Here is a 21,645-nt window from a genome sequence, read left to right on the forward strand (position 1 = left end):
GCAATCAGGACTTTAAATTCTTGCAGCCTGTAAGGACTGAGCTTGCCCTCCTCATTCTAACCATCAACAGAGTCACTGCCCCACCCCAGCTACAATGCGTTTGTCTAAGGCTATCCGACTTTCTAAACTAGTCTAAGGATGCATTTTACCTGAGGCTCTTTTGTAAAGATACAGATTCCTAGGCCCCACCAATCAGAATCTCTGAGGGACTGTTCTGAGAATCAATTTTGTAGCAAGTGCCTCCCAGGTAATTCAACTCTTCAGGGCGTGTTTGGGAAACACTCGTTTAATAGTAGTGTTTTGTCATCAAACGGTTAACAACTAGCTTGCTTCGGTGGGGGCAGGCAGGAATGGACGTGACAAACAGTAATGAGATAGGTAGCTCATATTTATTAAGCATTTATATTGTGCCAGGCCCTGTTCTAATGCTGTACATGAGTTATTTCACTAGATTCGCACTACCCTATGAGGAAGACACTTTTTTATCTTATTTTATTTTTTTGAGACAGAGTTTTGCTCTGTTGCCCAGGCTGGAGTGCCGTGGCGTCAGCCTAGCTCACAGCAACCTCAGACTTCTGGGCTCAAGCGATCCTCCTGCCTCAGCCTCCCGAGTAGCTGGGACTACAGGCATGTGCAACCATGCCCGGCTAAATTTTTCTATATATATTAGTTGGCCGATTAATTTCTATTTATACTAGAGACGGGGTCTCGCTCTTGCTCAGGCTGGTTTTGAACTCCTGACCTCGAGCAATCCGCGTGCCTCGGCCTCCCTCCCAGAGTGCTAGGATTACTGGCATGAGCCACCGCGCCCAGGCGAGGAAGACACTTTTATTAGTCCATTTTACAGACAAGGAAATTAAGGCACAAATTAGAATAACTTGTCCAAAGTCAAGTTGGTGAGGGATCAGCTGATCACCAAAACAGCTAGAGTTTGGATGCTGGGAAGAGGAGACCCCATGCAGTCTGTGTTGGGGACCCTGGACCTAATCACACATCACTGTGACATCAAGGCGTTCACTTCCTGGCTTGGGCACATCACTCAACCTCTCTGGCCTCCACTCCCTCATCTGTGCAGTGGGAATATTACTAATAGTACCCCTCCTACAAGGCTGGTTAAGAAAATTCTTTTTTGTTTGTTTTTTAGATATTATTATTTTTTTTTGGTAGTTGAGTTGTGGCTCCTTAGCAGATTCCAAGTTCCATGGCTACCATCCTGCTTGGTTAAGAGAATTCAAGGCCCAGTGTGGTGGCTCACACCTGTAATCCTAGCACTCTAGGAGGCTGAGGCAGGCGGATCACTCAAGGTCAGGAGTTCAAAACCAGCCTGAGCAAGGGCGAGACCCTGTCTCTACCTAAAAACAGAAAGAAATTAACTGGCCAACTAAAATATATAGAAAAAATTAGCCAGACATGGTGGCACATGCCTGTAGTCCCAGCTACTCGGGAGGCTGAGGCAGAAGGATCGCTTGAGCCCAGGAGTTTGAGGTTGCTGTGAGCTAGGCTGACGCCACGCCACTCCTGTCCCAGGTAACAGAGCGAGACTCTGTCTCCAAAAAAAAAAAAAAAGAGAGAATTCAATGAGATTGACTTTCCAGAGAAAGTTGAGTGTCTGGTTTTTTTGTTTTTTTTTGAGACAGAGTCTCGCTTGTTGCCCAGGCTAGACAACCTGAGTCTTGCTCTATCTTCCAAGTTCCGGCTTCCGGTTCTTCCGGTTTGAGGACCCGCCTCTCCCCACGGTGATGGACAGCGGGAGGCCGGAGCTTGGGGAGACACCGCCCCCTTCAGGCTCTCCTTGCCGCTGCACCGGACTCTCCGTCCAGCACGGACCAGTAGCCGAGGAGAGGGAAGGAACGGTTGGGAAATCGCACACCTCTTTTAGTTCTTTCAGTTCTAGGGATATTTATTGAGTCTACTGGGGGCCACGTATAGAGCCCAGTCGTGCACAAGACGGACAACAGTCATGGTCCTCAGGAACTTAACTTCTTGTGTGGGAGATAGTCATTGAAACAAATAATTGCACCAAATTTACTGAGAAAGTGTGAGTTGCCTGGCACAGAGCACATGCTCAGAACATTTATTCTGCTAACATACAATGAGTAGGGTTGCCAGACTTAACCAATAAAAATACAAAACATTCAGTTGGGTCGGGCCCAGTGGCTCACGCCTGTAATCCTAGAACTCTGGGAGGCTGAGGCGGGCGGATTGCTTGAGGTCAGGAGTTTGAAACCAGCCTGAGCAAGAGCGACATCCTGTCTCTACTATAAATAGAAAGAAATTAATTGGCCAACTAATATATATAAATTGGAACTTGAGGGTTGGAACGTTGAGGGTACCTGAAGGCATTGAAGAGTTTCAAAGGATATAATCAGGCCAAAGTGACTCATGCCTCTAATCCTAGCACTCTGAGAGGCCAAGGCAGGATTGTTTGAGACCACCCTGAGCAATATATATATTATATAATATATATTTATATATACATATATTATGTATATTATATATATACACACACACACACACACACATATATATATATATATTAGCCGGGCATGGTGGCGCATGCCTGTAGTCCCAGCTACTCAGGAGGCTGAGGCAGGAGGATTGCTTGAGCCCAGGAGTTAGAGGTTGGTGTGAGCAGCTGACACCACGGCACTCACTCTAGCTTGGACAACAAAGTGAGACTCTGTCTCAAAAAAAAGAAAGAAAGAAAACAAAACATTCAGTTAACCGTGAATTTCAGGTAAACAATAATTTTTTAGTTATGAATATTTCTGGCGTTCACTTTCTGGCTTGGACAAATTACTCTTATGCAATATTTGGAACATATTTATAACTAATAAATTATCCATTGTTAGTTCAAAATTCACATTTAACAGAGTCCTGTTGTTTTATTTGGCAACCCAAATAGTGACCAATGAGGTTACAATCCTGACCTGAGGGAACTTATATCTAGCAGGGGTATTTATACATGAGTTTAACAAATGCCCTGATTAGTACTAGAAGTAGATGTTACTATAGGAACATCAGATACGAAATTCTGATCCAGACATCTAAACCGAAATTAGGAGGCAAAGACGAGTGAGGGCACCAAATATTCCAGAGGGAAGGGTATGTGGGCAGTCCTTGAGGTGCAGAAAGGCCTACGTGGCTGGAGCACAGAGTGCAGAAGAGGGTTTTAGAATGTCAACCTAAATAACAAGGACAGAGGGCCTCTCTGAAGAAAATGGTATTTATGCGGGCATGGCCATGGGAGTACACGTGCCATGGTAAACTATATGTGTATTCAGGGAGGTAAAGGAAGACAAAGGTATTTAAAAGAAAAAAATGATTACATAACTGTTTTGAAATCATTGTCCTTGGCTACAAAGATCAATAACAAGGGCGACACCAGTCTGAGGTTGGACAGGCAGACCAGGTTGCTGGGCAGATGTCCTTGCAGATTATTTTTTGTGTGAGGTTGTGATGGCCTTTGTGCAAAGTTGTGTTTGCATTTGCAGCGAGCGTCCTTTGAGAGAATTTTTGCTACTAGGAATGCAAGCTTGAGAATCCTCTCTTCATGGCCTTCCCCGGCTCTGTCAGGATCTTTTTTTTTAAACATTGGTAACTCCATTTTGATTCTGACAACTTTTGCAAGAAGCTGAGGTTGGAAGGTAGGCAGTGGGCAGAGAACACAGGGCTGGAACTTTGAGGGTACCTGAAGGCATTGAAGAGTTTCAAAGGATATAATCAGGCCAAAGTGACTCATGCCTCTAATCCTAGCACTCTGAGAGGCCAAGGCAGGAGGATTATTTGAGACCACCCTGAGCAAAAGCCTGACCCCATCTCTACTAAAAAATAGAAAAAATTAGCCAGGAGTCATGGCACACGCCTGTAGTCCTAGCTACTTGGGAGGCTGAGGCAAGAGGATCACTTAACCACAGGAGTTTGAGCTATGCTGATGCCACTGCACCCTAGCCCGGGTGACAGAGCGAGACCTTGTCTCAAAAAAAAAAAAAAGGATATAGTCACATTTGGATTTTTGGAATTATCTTTTTGGCTGCGTGGTGGAGGATGGATTAGATGATTGGATGTCAGCTAGACAGCAGTGGAAAGAGGCCAAAAAGCAAGTTGTGGCAATAATCCGGATGAGATCATGGTGGCTCATATCTGTAATCCCAGCACTTTGGCGGGCCAAGAGTTTAAGATCAGCCTGGGCAACGTAGCAAGAGATCCCATCTCTACAAAAAATTTAAGAATTAGCCGGGCTTGGTGGCCCACGCCTAGTAAAGTAATCCCAGCTACTCGGGAGGCTGAGGCAGGTGGATGGCTTGAGCCCAGGAGTTTGAGGTTGCAGTGAGCTATGATGGTGCCATTGTACTCTAGCTTAGGTGACAGAGTAAGACCTTGACTGAAAAAAAAATGCTGATGGCAAGGGAGATGGTAAGAAAACACCAATGTGTTTTTTAGGAAGTAAAATCAATTTGATTTGGTAACTAGGGTATTGAGGTGAAAAAAGGAATTAAATAAGAGGTTCAGGTAAATTCTTGAGCACCTGGAAGGATGGCGGTGCTATCTGCAGGAAAGGAGAACCCTAGCACACAGCATGGGTACTAAGAGGGAGGAGGATGAGTTCAGTTTGAGCCATGCAGATCTTTGGATGCCTTTAAGTCATGCAGCTGCACAGGTCTAAGGAAGCTGGCTCTGGGCCAGCAGCTCCGGGGATCTGTCCGGTCTAGAACTGTCGATCTGGGTGCACTGACACATGGATGGTAACCAAGACGAAGACAAGGGCAGAGCAATGAGTGGATGAATCGCCCAGGGAGAGGGCATAGGGCAAATAGGAGCGGATCCCTGCAGGATTCCAATAGCTAGGAGAAGGGAACCAGGAGGAGCCGGCTGCCAAAGAAATGGAAAGAGATATGGCAGAGGGTCGCAACAGAAAATCCAACAGAGAAGCAACTGCTGTGGGGAGGAGGGATTGAAAGCACCTTTAAAGTGGAGCTGGACAAGGACTAACATAGCTGCTGGGTTAGTGGCATGTCCTGCCTTATCTTGGAGACGAGAGCAGTCTCAGTGCTGGGGAGTGGGGTGCAAAGGGCAGGATGGAGTAGTTTGAGGAGTCAAATTAAGAAATAAGAGAAATTGAGGCAGTGAGGGCTGGGAATGAGGAGAAATGTGGGCAAGTAGTTACGTGGTTGGAGAAACCCAATCATGTCCAAACGCTGTTTCAGAAGAGCAGTAGCAGGAGACACTAAAGTCACAGGAGAGGGAGAGAATGCACAACTAGAGAAAGGAGAAAAGGTCCCGACGCTACCGGCCGTAAGCCTTTGGACTACTGACTCCTCGTTTCTTTATGCAGTAGGAGGTAATTTACTGTTTATTAAATAGTTACCATTTATTAATCCCTTACCATGAGTACTTACCAGTTTGTAACTACAGAGTTGATTAATGTGTGAATCCCCAGTGTCTAGCACAGTGCTGGCATATTAAGAAGTGCTTAATAAAAACCATATATGAGGCCGGGCGCGGTGGCTCACGCCTGTAATCCTAGCACTCTGGGAGGCCGAGGTGGGAGGATCCTTTGAGCTCAGGAGTTCAAGACCAGCCTGACCAAGAGCGAGACCCCCGTCTCTACTAAAAATAGAAAAATTAATTGGACAACTAAACATATATAGAAAAAATTAGGCAGGCATGGTGGCACATGCCTGTAGTCCCACCTACTCGGGAGGCTGAGGCAAGAGGATCACCTGAGCCCAGGAGTTTGACGTTGCTGTGAGCTACTGTAGCCCGGGTAACAGAGTTGAGACTCTGTCTCAAAAAAATAAATAATAAATAAAATACCATATATGCCTGAGTAAGAAAACCGGCCATTTTTCCAATAAGGAAATAAAGTTTTTTGCCAATTGAATGTAAGCACTTTTACCATTGCAGATGAAATATTCAAATATGTATTTATTTTTAATTATATATATATTTAAAACACAATTCCACCACTGGGAATATAGCCAAAGGAAATGAAATCAGTATGTGGAAGAGATATCTGCACTCTCATGTTCATTGCAGCAGTATTCACAATAGCCAAGGGAAGGAACCAATGTTCTTCCCTTACATGGGCTTGTGCCCTAGTTTCATTCAGGTCTCAGTTCAAGTACTTTTTTTTTTTTTTTTTAAACAGAGTCTCGCTCTGTCACCCAGACTAGAGTGCAGTGGTGTCATCATAGCTCACTGCAACCTCCAACTCCTGGGCTCAAGCAATCCTTCTGCCTCAAGCCTCCCAAGTAGCTGAGACTACAGGTATGCACCACACCTGGTTAATTTTTATTTTTGTAGAGATGGGGTAGCCTAGGTTGGTCTCAAACTCCCAGCCTCACACCATCCTCCTGCCTTAGCCTCCCGAGTTGCTGTGATTACTTTTAGGCATGAGCCATTGTGCCAGGCTAGTTTTGGCTGTATTAAATTTAAGGTTCCGGCCAGGCGTGGTGGCTCATGCCTGCACTCTGGGAGGCTGAGGCGGGAGTATCGCTCAAGGTCAGGAGTTCGAAACCAGCCTGAGCAACAGTGAGACCCCTGTCTCTACTAAAACTAGAAATAAATTAATTGTCCAACTAAAAAAATATATAGAAAAAATTAGCCGGGCATGGTGGTGGCATGCCTGTAGTCCCAGCTACTCCGGAAGCTGAGGCAGAAGGATTGCTTGAGCCCAGGAGTTGGAGGTTGCTGTGAGCTAGGCTGATGCCACAGCACTCTAGCCTGGGCAACACAGTGAGACTCTGTCTCAAAAAAAAAAAATTTAAGGTTCCTATGGGATTAAGATTGGAATGGAGAAACCCAGGAGACAAGCACAGCAGACAAATGCCACACCGAATACCCACAACGCAGCAAGGTGCAGGGTTCTGCACGCATTGCTGCTTGAAGCCTAACATCCTTAAGTGGCAGAAACTATTATCCTCGCTTCATAGTAGGGAGACAGGTTCATAAAAGTATTTGCCAGATGTCCCATAGATAGTGGCAGAGTATAGAACTTCAACACCTCCAGGACCTAAAATTTCAGTGTCTCAGCGCTGCTGCTAAATCATCCCCAACGCAGCTGAAGCCGTGTGCCCAAAGTCTTGCTTTACAGAGCCCCGTGACTTCTGGCTTCCCAATTTTAAGAAGTGGGGGTTGTGTTCATTTTCCACAGAGGACAGGCCCAGCAAGGCCCTAAGCTGGTGAAGTGTCAGAGTTGTCATTAGCAGCCAGGTAGGACTGAGACAGACAAAAACCTCCCTCTTAGGAAGAACAAATCTCCTGGAGGACCCTCAAGCCCAGGCTTCAGCACATGGTGTTTAATGAAAAGAGGCAATATAGCTTACTAGTTGGATAAATTATGAAATTTATTTATATTTCGCCTTTTGAAAGCCAGAACATAACAAATTTCACTTTCTGGAAAGTCATCTTATTAGAAATACATGAAGTGCACTTAATACAAGGAAATAAGTTTCTTGGTACCACCGAGATGGACACATGCTCTGTCATCAGTTCCCTCAAATGAAGGGTTTTGTCAAATTTCCCTCCAAACTTCTACTGAGATGATCTCAATTTAGGGAGGTCTGAGTAAACTTTTTCCAGAAATTACAGTGAAGAAAAAGAAGTGGACCTTTAACATTTGGGTCCTCCCAAGCAAGCACATTAGAAAAACCATTTTGCCCCAGTGGGCCCCATCTTTGCTGGTGACCAGGCATCTGCAGCTCTTTACTGGCTGGCAGGCAGGCAGGCAGGGAGAGGCCACAGCAGCAGTTACAGGTCCATTGTCAACAGCAACCTCAGCCACTAACCAGAAAAAATTTCCATATTTAGACTAGATGTGTGACATGAAAGAATGAACCTAAATCCATATGCCTTTTGGTCAATCAGAGGTTCCCTCCTACAGATTAGGCTGACAGCTCTTAGCCTTTTATTTATTAATATCTGTAAAATATGTTGAACTTCAAACTTCTAGAGCTGTTACTAAAGAAAATTTCCCATAGACAGCTTTTATTAACAACTGTTCTTCATGAGATGTGTCTTGTTGGAAGAGACAAGAGGGTGCAATACTGGATTTCCTACGGCTTCACTCTATTCAGAAAGCAGCTTTTCAAACACAGATTTACATGTTGAAAGCAGTATCATAAGGAAACCATCTGTGATAGAGAAACAATGCTTAGTTTAATCTAAGTTACCACACAGAAGATAAAAGAACTAGTATTCACTGGAGCCTCTAAACCTCTTCCTTCCTATTCATTCAAGGACTCCTTTTCATGCTTTAAGGACCAGAATGTAAGCAGGCTCCCAGAGAGGCAAACATGACCCAGTAATTTGAAAATATCTCACTAGTTTGAAAATCAAAACCAAAAAGCTATGGCCTCCCACCTCTCTTAGCTGACCCTCCTCTCCAACTTACAGATAAACAGATTTCAACTTTCCTAACCTGGAAACACTTTCACAAAAACATATGGTTACACCTTATCCTAAAAAGGCACCACGCAGGCATTTAAGACTGAACCAGTTAGTTCTAAGGATGTGCAGGAATAGTAGGAAAATATCACTCATCAAAACTTCCAGCACTGGATCATCGTATACTCAGAACATTCACCCCGAGGACTTGTGAAATGCATCCCAGGATGGCAACCCCAGCTTCCAGCAGCTGCCGCCAATGGCAAGCAGCTCTGCTGTATGTAGGAGCTTCAGCACTGGTCAGGGCCCACACGCCTCAGAGACAAGGAAAGGAAAAGCTTGTTTCATTGTGCTTCATGACCCAGAAAAGGTCCTGGCTGGCTCAGAGGACATGACAGATGAACAGAGATGAACACTGGATGGGAGGAATGAGTGTGAAATAAGAACAGGTTGAGGTGAAGAAGCCAGATTCTCTTCCAGAAGAAGAGGCAGAAGCTCCAGGAAGCAGCTAAGAACCAATAAAGACTAGACCATGTGACAAACAAGGTTAACAGGGGGGGAAGACGGCTTTGGCAAGAGCCCAAATGAAAGGAGGGCTCTGACCTAGGGACCCATTTCCCCTGTCAGAAGTGACCCTGTCCCAATGCCACGGATCATTTCCAGGTCTGTTGTACAGTTAAGGTGTAGGAGTCAAAGGTTTCACGTTTAACACATAATGGAAGCTCTGGAACATGAGACGGATGGCACGGACTGCTCACTGATCGATGATGGAGCGCTGCAACACCTGATTCATCATGTCCTCTTCATCAACATCATAATCCTGAGGGCAAAACACAGACACGCAGCCTCAACAACGCTTCATGCTGCAAAGACTCACGTTCAGTAGAAGGAATCCGGAGAGGGCTCCAGGGACCAAATCCCAGCTCCAACATTTGCAATATGCAACTCTGGGCAAATTATATCACCTCTGTGCCTCTGCTGTCTCATCCTTAAATAAAAGTAATGATGCCACCCTTAAATGGGAATTGCAGGGCCCAGACAGCCCATGAATGGAGCCTGGCACGGACCAAGTGCTCAGCACGTTTAATTTAGTCCGAGCAGAAGGCAAACACATGCACAAATGCACTCAGCTGGTGCTGCTTTTAAGAGGTGGGTTCAGTGCCCAGTACAGGTATTTTTTTAGGGCTATAAGGAACAGCAGAAACTGTAGAGAAGCTAGCCTTCTTTAATTTAATGAGGCAAAATTATCTACTTGGGCATTTTTAGGAATTACATTCATCTTTTTTTTTTTTTTTTGAGATAGCTTTGTTGCCCAGGCTAGAGTGAGTGCCATGGCATCAGCCTAGCTCACAGCAACCTCAAACTCGTGGGCTCAAGTGATCCTGCTGCCTCAGCTTCCCGAGTAGCTGGGACTACAGGCATGCGCCACCATCCCCGGCTAATTTTTTCTATATATATTAGTTAGCCAATTAATTTCTTTCTATTTATAGTAGAGACAGGGTCTCGTTCTTGCTCAGGCTGGTTTTGAACTCCTGACCTCGAGCAATCCGCCCGCCTCAGCCTCCCAGAGTGCTAGGATTACAGGCGTGAGCCACTGCGCCCGGTCTACATTTATCTTTATTACATTAACAAAATGAAAAGTTATTCTGAATCTGAATTTTAGGCACTCTGTCAGACAGAGAATACTCTTTATGACAACTGAGAAAAGAGCTTTCCTTTTTAGATCTTGAGATACAGTCATTAAGATTGAACACTACTCTATAATTCTAATTTGACACCTATGTGTATATAAATAAAAGGTTTTACTTCAAACAGTTGGCCAAATTTATCTATCATTATAATGCCAAGACAACAGTGCCCCTTTCAAAACCATCCAGCTCTGGGGAAAAATACAAACCTGTCAGTCATACTTGGCCAGTAGATGTGTTCTGTTTGACCTGACGTATTTTTATTTTTTGAGACAGATTCTCACTTTGTTGCCTAGGCTAAAGTGAGAGCAGTGAGTGTTTGAGAGCAACCTCAAACTCCTGGGCTCAAGCAATCCTTCTGCCTCAGCATCTCAAGTAGGTGGGACTACAGGCATGCACCTCCATGCCCAGCTAATTTTTTCTATATATTTTTAGTTGGCCAATTAATTTCTTTCTATTTATAGTAGAGATGGGGTCTTGCTCTTGCTCAGGCTAGTTTCGAACTCCTGACCTTGAGCAATCTGCCCACCTCGGCCTCCCAGAGAGCTAGGATTATAGGCGTGAGCCACTGTGCTTGGCCAACCTGACGTATTTTAAAAAATCATTAAAATCTGTGATACTTCATATGAAATCCTGCATTTCCTGCTTCAGGGGTGGAGGTGGAGGACACAGCAATACTGTGCCTATATTTCCATGGGACAACAATGAGCGGGGTGATGGTGGCATAACCTAAGTCAGGCACTGTCTGGCTTGTGAACCTTTATGAGGACCATTTCCATTACTTGCATAGTCCCCAGGGGGCTCCCAAACTAAGTGTTGTAACAAATTATATATACCACAAGAAAGTGGGCACAACTTTGGAGGCAGGGGAGGGGGAAGAAAGGAACAAGCTTCACTGTGTCTGTCTAGATGATTCCCCTAGCCTCCTGCCTGGGCCATGAACAGAAACTGCACAGTTGCAGTTCCAGGGACTGGGAGCCCATCACATCAGTGATAAAGCTCAACAATGAGGCCCTCAGAAACCCTTTTGAGAAAAGTGAAGTAGCTGTTCTGTCCCCTAGGGGAGGGATCAGAGCTTGGGCTCCGGACTTACCACAAAAGTGTCATAAGAAAACTGGTGCCGACGTTGGATGTGCTCTATGAAGTTGGCGCTGCGGTAGTTGGGGTCTCCCCAGGGCATTGAGGCACATATAGGACAAACCTTTGAACAAAGAAGCAAGGTCTTAGGCATCTGATGTCCCAGCTGGCACCAGCCCTCCATGACCTGTGTCTGGCCTCCTTTCTTCTAGAATAGTTCTCCTGACACACTAGTCCATGGCCTGGTCACTTCTTCCTGTGCACATCAGCATCCTAGAAAACACTGCAAGTTTCTTCCTCAAGTGAAATGACACGTGGTAGTGGATAAAGGCTCAAGTCATGACACCACGCTTTCTGATTCCTACTGTAGTCAGGGAAGTGGGTCAGTCAGCCCAGTGGGGGCCTAGAAATGGCCTTCCAACCTCCCCCCCCATGATCCAAAACTGCAAGGAAAACCAAGTAAATAATCAGAAGAGCAATGTCTGAAGGAAGTAAACATAGCCTCACATGCATTTTAACAAAGTAAATGCTCAAGTGAGGGGGATCAGGCCAAAAAGCCTTTGTATGAAAGTCTGATTTGGGCTTTGAAGATTGGGTAGTATCTGGACAGGCAAAGAGAACATGTAAGGCACTCCAGAAGAAAGGCAGTATTTGGAGAAAAGGTCAGGAGGCAGCAAACAGCCAGACTAGCTAGAATGGAACACTCATGTGGAGAAGGTATAGTGCTCTGGCTTGGAGATGGAACCCTACCCAACCGCCAGGAAGACACAGTGACAAAGGGGGTTGGCAAGATATGATCTGGGATAGTGGAACAGGCAGGCAGGTGTAGCTGTGGAGCTATATAACACAGGGCAGGACGAGAGACTGAGGAGATGGCTCCCAAAGGGAAGGTGACACACAGAATTAAGGAGCTGCAGAGGGAGCAGAGATAGAGGGCCAAGGGCTAAAGAAGAGAGGGCTTCACAGAGACAAAATAATCAGAGGGATTTCAGGAAGCCAACTGGGGGGGGGAGGGCAGATTATTAGGCTGTAGCAACAGAAACCACAGAGTTGTTTAGCAATAGCGGTTATCTACGAAGATTATGAATGCAGATAACTTTTGACCAAATTAATTCATATCTAATACTTCAGCTTGTAAACATACAAAAGATATGTTTCTCACATAGGCCAGCTGTATCTTAAGATTTATGGTAGAGAAATAAAGAATACTATCAGGCCTGATACGATTAGCATTGACAGTTACCCTGGTACCCTTACAAAAGCTCGTGAAAATTCTAAAGTCCGTGCATCATCTTTTACAGCAATGGTGCTGAAGGCTGTCCATACAACTAGGTATATGGTTCAAGAGAAGCAGCATGAGGGATGAGGTCATTGAAGCACGGGCAACTGGCCCATCAGGCAATAGAGGGCAACCAACCCGCCAATTATTTCAAAAGGCAATAGTGGGCAACCAATCATTTTAAAGGTCAACGCATGATCCATGCGTAGTCAGCTTGTGTGCAGCTTGTGCACCATGGGGATAAAAGGCATGCCATTGTTCCGGTCGGGGTCCTTGCCTGCGAGAGTGGCCACTGCGTTGGCGCTCTGGGGCTCGGACCCTGGCTAGCCAGAAAATAAACCTCCTCTTGTGTGATTGCAAAAAAAAAAAAAAAAAAAAAAAGAGAGAAGCAGCATGAGATAAATGGGAAAACTAAAACAGAACTATAGAGAAATATATACCTAACTATATAGGAAGACCTAGTCTGTCAATCACATTGAGAGGGAAAAAACAATGCTGGGATGGACCAAATCCCAACATATTTTAATAAAAGAGACTATGTGCCAGTTGGTGATATTTAAATAAAGCCCTTTCCTAATAATTCCATCTAAATATTCTTTTCCCACAACTAAGAGGAGGCTACTGTCAAAAAGAAAATGACAACTTTACAGAGGAGAGATCTGGTGGATACCATGGGATTCAAGTTAATGTTACTAGCAACGGGAGCAATAGACATCAAACATGACTCTTAATGTGGCACAGAGGACACAGAACTTATACCATTCAAGACTCCTCCTTCAGGGGAGGAGGAAATTGCTATGAAGGACACCACAAATGTTAAAGTTTAAACATGGATTTCACGCTAGTTATTAGATTGTATCAATGTTAAATTTCTTGAATGTGATTGATTATACACAAAAAATGTCATTTTGTAAGAAAATGTTAAGAGATATACATTGAATTACTTAGGGTCCAAGAGGTCACAGTATCTACAGTTTATTCCCAAATGGTTTGGCAAAAAATATGTACATATATAGTATGGTTAAGCAAATATCGTAAAAAATTAATAATTTGTGATTCCAGGCGAAGGGTGCACAGGCGTTCATTGTACTAATCCTGTAGTTTTTCTCTAAGTTTGACTTTTCTTTTCATAATGAAGTTAAAAGAAAAAAAGGTTACTCTTACCACAGATTTGGTATCCGTGCTATGGGATAATTTGCAGTGTTCCACAAGTCCTTCCTGATCAAAGTTCTTCTCAGGACAGTAAGGACAAGGAAAGGTATAGCGATTTGGGACATTCCTGGAAAGTGAAAGACAGGAAAATAAAATCTGAGTACCTTTCTATGAAACTTCAACCACTGTACATTCCAAAAAGAAGCAGAGTTCACTGAATGAGTTATGACAAGGATTCTGATTATCACTTCAGAATCAAGTCTTGAAAATAAATAACATAGCTAACATTTGAGGCGAACAGAGAGTCCTCTCCTGCATGTCTCCCCCCAAAACTTATCAGCTTTAGCCAATGTAGCAATTATACCTCCACTTTCCCAAACTTATACAACTAAACCCTTGAGAATGCAAAGTGCCCAACTTCTCTGTACCAAAAGATGACTTCCACATAAGGGAGTAATTGAGTCATTTACCTTGGCTGTAGGGAGGCATCCTTAGTGGTGGCCTTCACACCTTCCATGATATAATTCTGGTATTTGGAACAGGTAGCCACGTGGGCCCGGATCTTGGATAAGAAGAACTCGAATAGAAAGAGAGCCCACAAGTTAGTGAGGACCTTGTACCAGGCCAAACATAGTCCCAAAGCAAGGGCAAGATGAAAACTGGACCTACACCACCCTGGCAAATAACCTCATCAGACTCCTAAAACCCTGACTATTACAGATTTTCCATGAATATCAAGGCTGATGTTTTACTGGACCAAATCAGAACATTTGCTTCTACTCTAAAATTATTCTCCTAGAAGTTTGCATTATTCATGATATGCTCTAAATCCAGCGACATTTCTAAAGTTTTCTACACTAGCATTTAAATTAGTCTTTTTGGCCAGGGGTGATGGCTCATGCCTGTAATCCCAGCACTTTGGGAGGCCGAAACAGGATTGCTCGAGGCCAGGAGTTTGAGACCAGCCTGGGCAACACGGTGAGACTCTTGTCTCTTTAAAAAAAAAAAAAATCTAGGCCAGGCGAGGTGGCTCATGCCTGAGGCCGAGGTGGGCGGATTGGTCGAGGCTAGGAGTTCAAAACCAGCCTGAGCAAGAACGAGACCCCATCTCTACTATAAATAGAAAGAAATGAATTGGCCAACTAATATATATAGAAAAATTAGCCGGGCATGGTGGTGCATGCCTATAGTCCCAGCTACTCGGAAGGCTGAGGCAGTAGGATTGCTTGAACCCAGGAGTTTGAGGTTGCTATGAGCTAGGCTGACACCACGGCACACACTCTAGCCTGGGCAACACAGTGAGACTCTGTCTCAAAAAAAAAAAAAAATATCTTACAGCAAGCCAAGAACCACATTCTATTATGTGCAGCAGAGAAAAGTGGTAATTTACGTAAAAGGGATAAAGGCTAGTAACACTCAACATTTATCAGATTGTGATAAATGATCTTAAAAAAACTCAAATCTCAATTTTATCTTCCATATAAAATCTAGGCTGTGCAATAGTAAGATGGAAAGAGAGAAGAAAATCCAAAAAGTGCTTCATTATAGGTGTTCTAAAAGAAAAGGTGTAAGAAATGAAGAGCGAAGGGAAAGAAAAACATTTTGAGAGGTATACCCATAGCACAATCTTTAAAATGGAGAAAAACAAAAGCATACACAGGGGGGAACAAAAAACCCTCCATGCATGCATGAAGATGAAGGTAATATGAAACTTTATTTCAATATCTTGAAGTTTCTAAAAAGAAACAAGGAAAAAAAAAAAGCTCCAATATTTGAGCCCCAGCTTACCATATGATTCTGTCTCACTTCCGGCTAAAGAACCTGTTGACTTTAAGTTGCCCGATGAGGAGCCCCCAATTAAAAGGGAATATCCCTGTTCAGCATTGTAATAGCCCCACTGTGTGTCCCTAATACTAAATCACTCTGAAAGGAAGGAGATGGTAAGGAAATCCATATTATGACCATCATAAAAATAATGAAACTGACATGCAAAGCTGTCCAATATCATTAAATGAAAAAAAAAAAAATTGAAAGTGAAAAAAGTGGAAGAGATATATATTATGATACCATCTTATAAAAATCCAACAACTGTATTTGTATACATACTCTACATGTGTTTGTCAAAGGGTAGAAAATGTCAGGTAGCCTTCTAAATTGAACTACTTTTGAAGTGGTAATCTCTGGAGTAAGTGAGAAACAAGCCTACATTATTTTATATTTTTGTATTGTCTGGAATTAACAAAATTATAACGATACTAAAAGCAATAAAGGTGTGTACACCTCTTGTAAAATAAGACAATAATATTTTTCCTTTTCAGGAGCAGTTATAACAGATGTGAAAATAAATATACTTGACTCTAATGATTATACAAAAGAGCATGGATGCATTTCAAATGTTAAAATATTGCTATCATAATCAAATGATTTCATATTGACTTTTATATCATGATTCCTCCCTATAAAGTGCTAGGAAGTTGAACCACTAAATTTTATATCTCTAATAAGGTAGATTACAAAATTTCCCCTCAAATTCATTGCAACAGATAACTTTTTTGATTCACTGCCTTTGTTTTGTATTTTAAAAGATTATGAAATATTGTCATTAAAATTGTTTATACTAACGGGGTACAATGAACACTATTTGGGTGATGAGTACACTTACAGCCGTGACTCAAGCATTACAAAAGCGATCCATGTAACCGAAAACATTTGTACCCCCTTAATATTTTGAAATGAAAATAAACAAAATTGTTTATACTACTTTGGAAAAATGCGTCTTTTATAAGAAAATATTGGAATAACTGATTTCTATGGCTTTCAAAGCTAAAGTAAATACTCGAGCAACTCTCAAAAAAAAACAAAACAAAACCAGTAAGGTTACAAAAACAAAATAGCATAGCCATCACCACAGATAAATGGCATGCACACGTGCTGTTAGTCATCTAGTCATGCTCTAACTTCAGAAACCACGTGGCAACGGCTCTAAGTTTTACCCCATCTCATCAATGAAAGACACTGACTCTTCCATGTTACTTCCACATACATTCTTACGGCAGCCATGGCAAGAAGTCTCTGTGCTCTCGATCTGCCGCTCGAGCTCCATGGCTCGGACGCCAGGTGCCAGAGCGCTGCGACACACCCCACAGACAGGTTTCTTCGGCTTCAGACATTCCTGCAGGCATGCAGAGCAAAAGCTAGAACAAGACACACAGAGAACCTCCGTCATGCATCATGGAGACAAGACAATGAATATGGATCAACTTTTAAAAAGACATCAATGGATAATGGATTAAAAACAATTGGCTCCCTATTCCCAATTCAAATACTAAGTCATTGTAGGCCAGGAAAACTGAGGGTAGGGAGAGACTGCAAAGAACACACAAGTACAGAAACAAGCAAAAACTACGATGATACATAGCAGAAGATGTTATGGTTGAGGCTTCAAGCCTTAGGCCCTGCCACTGAGGAATCTTAGTGAGGTTTCCTGAAACTCTGTTTTCTCCTCTGTGAAATTAGAATAGTACTGGCCAGGCACAGTGGCTCACGTCTGTAACACTAGCACTCTGGAGGCCAAGATGGGAGGACTGTTTGAGTGCAGTTCAAGACCAGCTTGAGCAAGAGCCAGACCCCATCTCTACTAAAAATAGAAAAAATTAGCCGGGTATGGTGGCACACACCTGTAGTCCTAGCTACTCAAGGCGGCTGAGGAAAGAGGATTGCTTTAGCCCAGGAGTTTGAGGTTGCCCGGCGCGGTGGCTCACGTCTGTAATCCTAGCACTCTGGGAGGCCGAGGTGAGTGGATTGCTCGAGGTCAGGAGTTCGAAACCAGCCTGAGCCAAGAGCAAGACCCCGTCTCTATTATAAATAGAAATTAATTGGCCAACTAATATATATATATATAAAAAAATTAGCCGGGCATAGTGGTACATGCCTGTAGTCCCAGCTACTCGGGAGGCTGAGGCAGGAGGATTGCTTGAGCCCAGGACTTTGAGGTTGCTGTGAGCTAGGCTGATGCCATGGCACTCACTCTAGCCTGGGCAACAAAGTGAGACTCTGTCTCAAAAAAAAAAAGATAGTAGTATCTACCTCTAGGATTGTTGGGAAGATGGAACATGTACAGCAGACCCTTAGTAAAGTGTCTATCACATACGACATGCACAATAAATGGGAGCTGCTACCATTAGAAGTGAAGGCAAAGTGCTACGGGAACACAAAAGGAAGAGCAACTAGTTGTGATCTGAGGAGGACAGGGCTGTCAGACTTCAAAGGCAGCATTCACGATCCTCCTTTAGAGTTCAGCTAGCAAAGAATATTCTAGGCCCGTAGGCTTAAAATTCATGATGCATCAAAATCGAACAGACTTTTCCTCATAAGGAGTAGTAGGGAGCCAGAGGTTTAAAGCAAGGTATCAACAAGACCAAATTCGAGTTTCAGAAAAATAACTCTGGTTCTATCATGGACAACAGGATTTTTTGTCTGTTTTCTTTTGTTTTTAGATGAGGAGAGATGAGAAGAGACAAAGTAGAAACCAAAAGATGACTAAAGGCAAAGGACTGTGAGGGCCTGACTGAGGAAATATGGAATGAATCCAGGAAACGATTCAGAGACAGAATCAGTAAGACTTGATAACTTACTGAATTTGGAGAAGAAAAGAAAGTCAAAGATGACCAAGTTTCTACCTGGAAGCCTAGGCAAGTGATGATGCTGAGATAAGGTACACAGATAGAATGGATAATAAGGCACAAAAACACCCTAGGCTACTTAACCAACCTGATAGATTTAAGGCAGGATAACAAAATCTGCCACGAAAAACTCAGGATTTATAATCAAAGGCAATCTTCCACACAACTGACAATTTTTTACCATCTCTAAAAATTTCTTTCCTCTTTGTCATTAAGTTAGATATTAATGCTGCCAGGCAAAATTCCAGACCAGGTTAGGAGAAGGTAAGGGGATCTATTCATTTACCACTGAGGGCAGAGTGGAAACTAGAAAAAGTCGCTGTCCTCATAATACTTATATTCTAGAGTAGAGGACAACACAAACATTAATTTCAGATAGTAAGCATATAAAGGAAATAAAACACAGCAAAGAGATCACCTGGGGTGATTAGAGAAAGCTTCTTTGAGGAGGTGACATCTGAGCTGAGACCTGATTAGGAGGACAGCTACACAGATCTAGATGCACAGTTCCACACAAAGGTGACACCAAATGCAAAGGAGTGTCTGAAAGGCAGAAACGAAGGCCTTCAGGTCTGTGACATGACAGACCATGGGGAAAAGGGCAAGCAATGAGGCAGGCCGGGTCTCACAGCCATCACGGGTATTGCCTCATTGCAAAGGCAGATCACAAGAATAATGCCAGAAAGCACAGAGGGTCCCAGAGAGTATGATGGAATCAACCCTGGCATGCAAATGAAAGTAGCTCAGTCTCTCCTTAAGCACACACTGAGGTACAGTTTATCTATATGTTCATGAGCCACTTTGTGCCTGAGTCATGCCCAAACAACAAGCCTGCTTTTAAACTATTCATATATCTTGGGCCTTTCAGTTTCTATTTCCTATTTGTGGGCCTTTTTCTAGTTCAGCCTTCAGATGCTCCACCCCTTCTGTCATGGTGCTATGAAGAAATTCCTTTCTCTTGGGCCCCAGCTGCCTGCTCTTCTCCAGCTGTATTCCACTACATTGAAGGAGGAGGTAGTTATCCAGGGCCTGATATAAAGTTTTATAAAAACTAATGCCTTAACCAGAACTGTAGTGATGCTTAAGTTTCCATGCACAAAAGTTAAAAATCAACTATGCACAGCAGAAAGCATTTGGCTGGAGCTACGGGAGGAGACTGTTGCTGGCCTCACAGAGGTGCTTCCATCTGTCTTCAATCAGCATTGAACTGAACAAGTGGGGCTAGGATGGTGTGTATAGAAAAGAGCCAAGGTTTGAATCGCAGGACTATTTCTTGCCCTCTGACCTAGGAAGGTTCACTTGGCTCAAGGAAACATCAAATTTTGGGGTAAGCTGTGTTGGGTCAAGTCTTTTTACAAATGTTAATAGTAACTGAAATCCACGGAATTAATCCAAAATTAAGTAAACCTGATACAAGGATAAGATGACTCAGTGGGAAAGCTACCTAGACATCACTTCAACTCACTCTCATGAAGCTTACTTCTACCACTAATTTCTTAGTTCATTCAACCACTACCTGATCCCTGCCCCTCCCCCATCAGACAGAAGTTTGATCCTTGTAATACCCTCCCACTGCACAATAGTTTGAACATTCATTGGTACTTATTTATAATCAATTCATTGGACGGTAAAACTGTGAGAGCAGAATCATCTCACTATACCCCTACAATTGGCAAATAGAGGCGATTCCAGTCAGTTGACTGGAAGATTGGAATATGGATGTTCAGACACTGCACTGGAAATACTGTGAGAGGCAAAAAAATTGCCCTCATGAAGTTTTGCCCTGTGCAGTGAAGGAGAAGGAAGGAAGCTCTAGGAGAGAAGTGGGAGAGGTAATTTAGATGGGGATGGTGATCAGGGAGTTAACTTAAACTTGTACTATAAGCCTGAGAAGGATTTGAGGATAGTGAGAGAGGTATGGATGGGGCAAGAAGAGTTCCAGGCTAAATGAACTGCAAAGAGGAACAGCCTGAAACTATCTGAAGTGTACCTGAAGAAGCAAAAAGCAACCAGTGTGGTTGGGGAGCCTTTGCCAGGTGCCAAGCACCGTTCTCTGAGCTAACACAACAGACACCTGCAGATCTGAGAAGGCGAGGCAATGGCTAGCCTGCCCTAAGTGAGTCTCGGTCCTCTCACTTTATTCACCTGTAAAATGGCCGCTAACCCTCCCCCCCTAGAGGATTGCCGTAGGAACAATGCCAATGAGTCTCAGCAGGTGTTTATTGTGCCTTCAGACTAGTAAAGTGGTCCCAATACCAGGACCAAGGCCAGAGATCTCAGGATAAGCACCGAGTTAGGCCACACAGGAAAAGCCAACTTAGAGGCAAGGGGCAGGTGGTCACATTTTCTACAGTTTTTTCAGCTTAGGAGTGTCTGATTCAAACTGGCCAGTCTCAAAGTACCTACCACAGCCCAGCATCTGTAGTGGGCATTTTCACACCTATCTGCTTTAATCGTCACAACCAGTCTATTAACAGTATTTAGGCCATGAAGACTCAATTGAAAACAGAATGAAACAAATCTCCTACACAAGTAAGTAGGAACGCTAACAAATCCCTACGTGCCAATCCCCACCCCTTTCACCGCTAAGGGCAGACTGGCCAGATCTACATAAAGACTTCCCTTTTGTTCTTTCAGTCTAGTTCGGCGTCCCTCCAACTTTAGTGCACGTTAGAATCACTTGGCAGAGCTAGACGCACGACGCCAAACGGACTATCCTTTGGGAGCGACGTGCAGACGATGCACGGGAAATTTTGGCTCTCAGAGGGCGGACCGGGGACTCCACCTGAGCGCCGGCGGGGCACGACTCCCCCGTCACGTGTGGGACGGAGTCTGACAGGCCGCCCGGAACACAGCGGGCGCTTAACGGACGGACGCTGTCCTACTGAGGAGAGCGGACGGGCGAAAAGGAAGAGCGCCCCGCCAACTTTCGCGGGCCTTCAGGAGCCCGGGAGGGCCCCGCGGAGCTGCCCCTCAGACCGGCCCTCTCACCCCCGCCGCAGACCCTCCCCGGCGGGGCCTCGCACCGCTGCTCCATTCTCCTCCCAGTCAGGCGCCCCCAGCTAGGCCCGGGCTCGCCGCTTACACGTGTCCGCAGGGCACCTGCACAGGCTTCTCGTACACCTCTAAGCACACTGGACAGGTGAAGCGGCCTAGGGGGTCAGTCTCCGCCGCCGGCCCTGCCTGCTGCGCACCGCCCTCACGCTCCTCCTGTTGCGCCGCCATCTTGCCGCCCCTGAACGCCGCGCAACGGCGGCCGAGAAGGGGGAGCCGAGGGGCGGGGCGAGACTCGTGGGCGGGGCGAATTCGGGGCGGGGCCTTGGGGCGGGCGCGCGGCTGTGGGCGGGGCTCGTGGGAGGCCCTCGTTTCCGGGCCGTCT

At 44.4% G+C, this 21,645-nt stretch overlaps 1 protein-coding gene across 2 annotated transcripts; it reads right to left on the bottom strand.

The window, feature by feature from the left end:
- Positions 1-7,328: 7,328 nt before the first annotated feature.
- On the bottom strand, positions 7,329-21,524 carry RNF114 (ring finger protein 114). Of its 2 annotated transcripts, XM_076010879.1 has the most exons (7): positions 21,352-21,524; positions 16,628-16,778; positions 14,055-14,161; positions 13,597-13,711; positions 11,170-11,277; positions 9,147-9,208; positions 7,329-7,785 (listed from the first exon to the last, which is right to left on the bottom strand). In XM_076010879.1, exons 1-7 carry the CDS (start codon positions 21,489-21,491, stop codon positions 7,779-7,781), a joined length of 690 nt encoding a protein of 229 aa, XP_075866994.1. In that variant the 5' UTR covers positions 21,492-21,524; the 3' UTR covers positions 7,329-7,778. The 2 variants fall into 2 exon arrangements, with proteins under 2 accessions (XP_075866994.1, XP_012621617.1); XM_012766163.3 differs by having other exon boundaries at positions 7,329-9,208.
- Positions 21,525-21,645: the final 121 nt, after the last annotated feature.

The sequence above is a fragment of the Microcebus murinus genome, chromosome 16 (assembly GCF_040939455.1).
Source record: "Microcebus murinus isolate Inina chromosome 16, M.murinus_Inina_mat1.0, whole genome shotgun sequence".
In the NCBI taxonomy this organism is placed as follows: Eukaryota; Metazoa; Chordata; class Mammalia; order Primates; family Cheirogaleidae; genus Microcebus; species Microcebus murinus.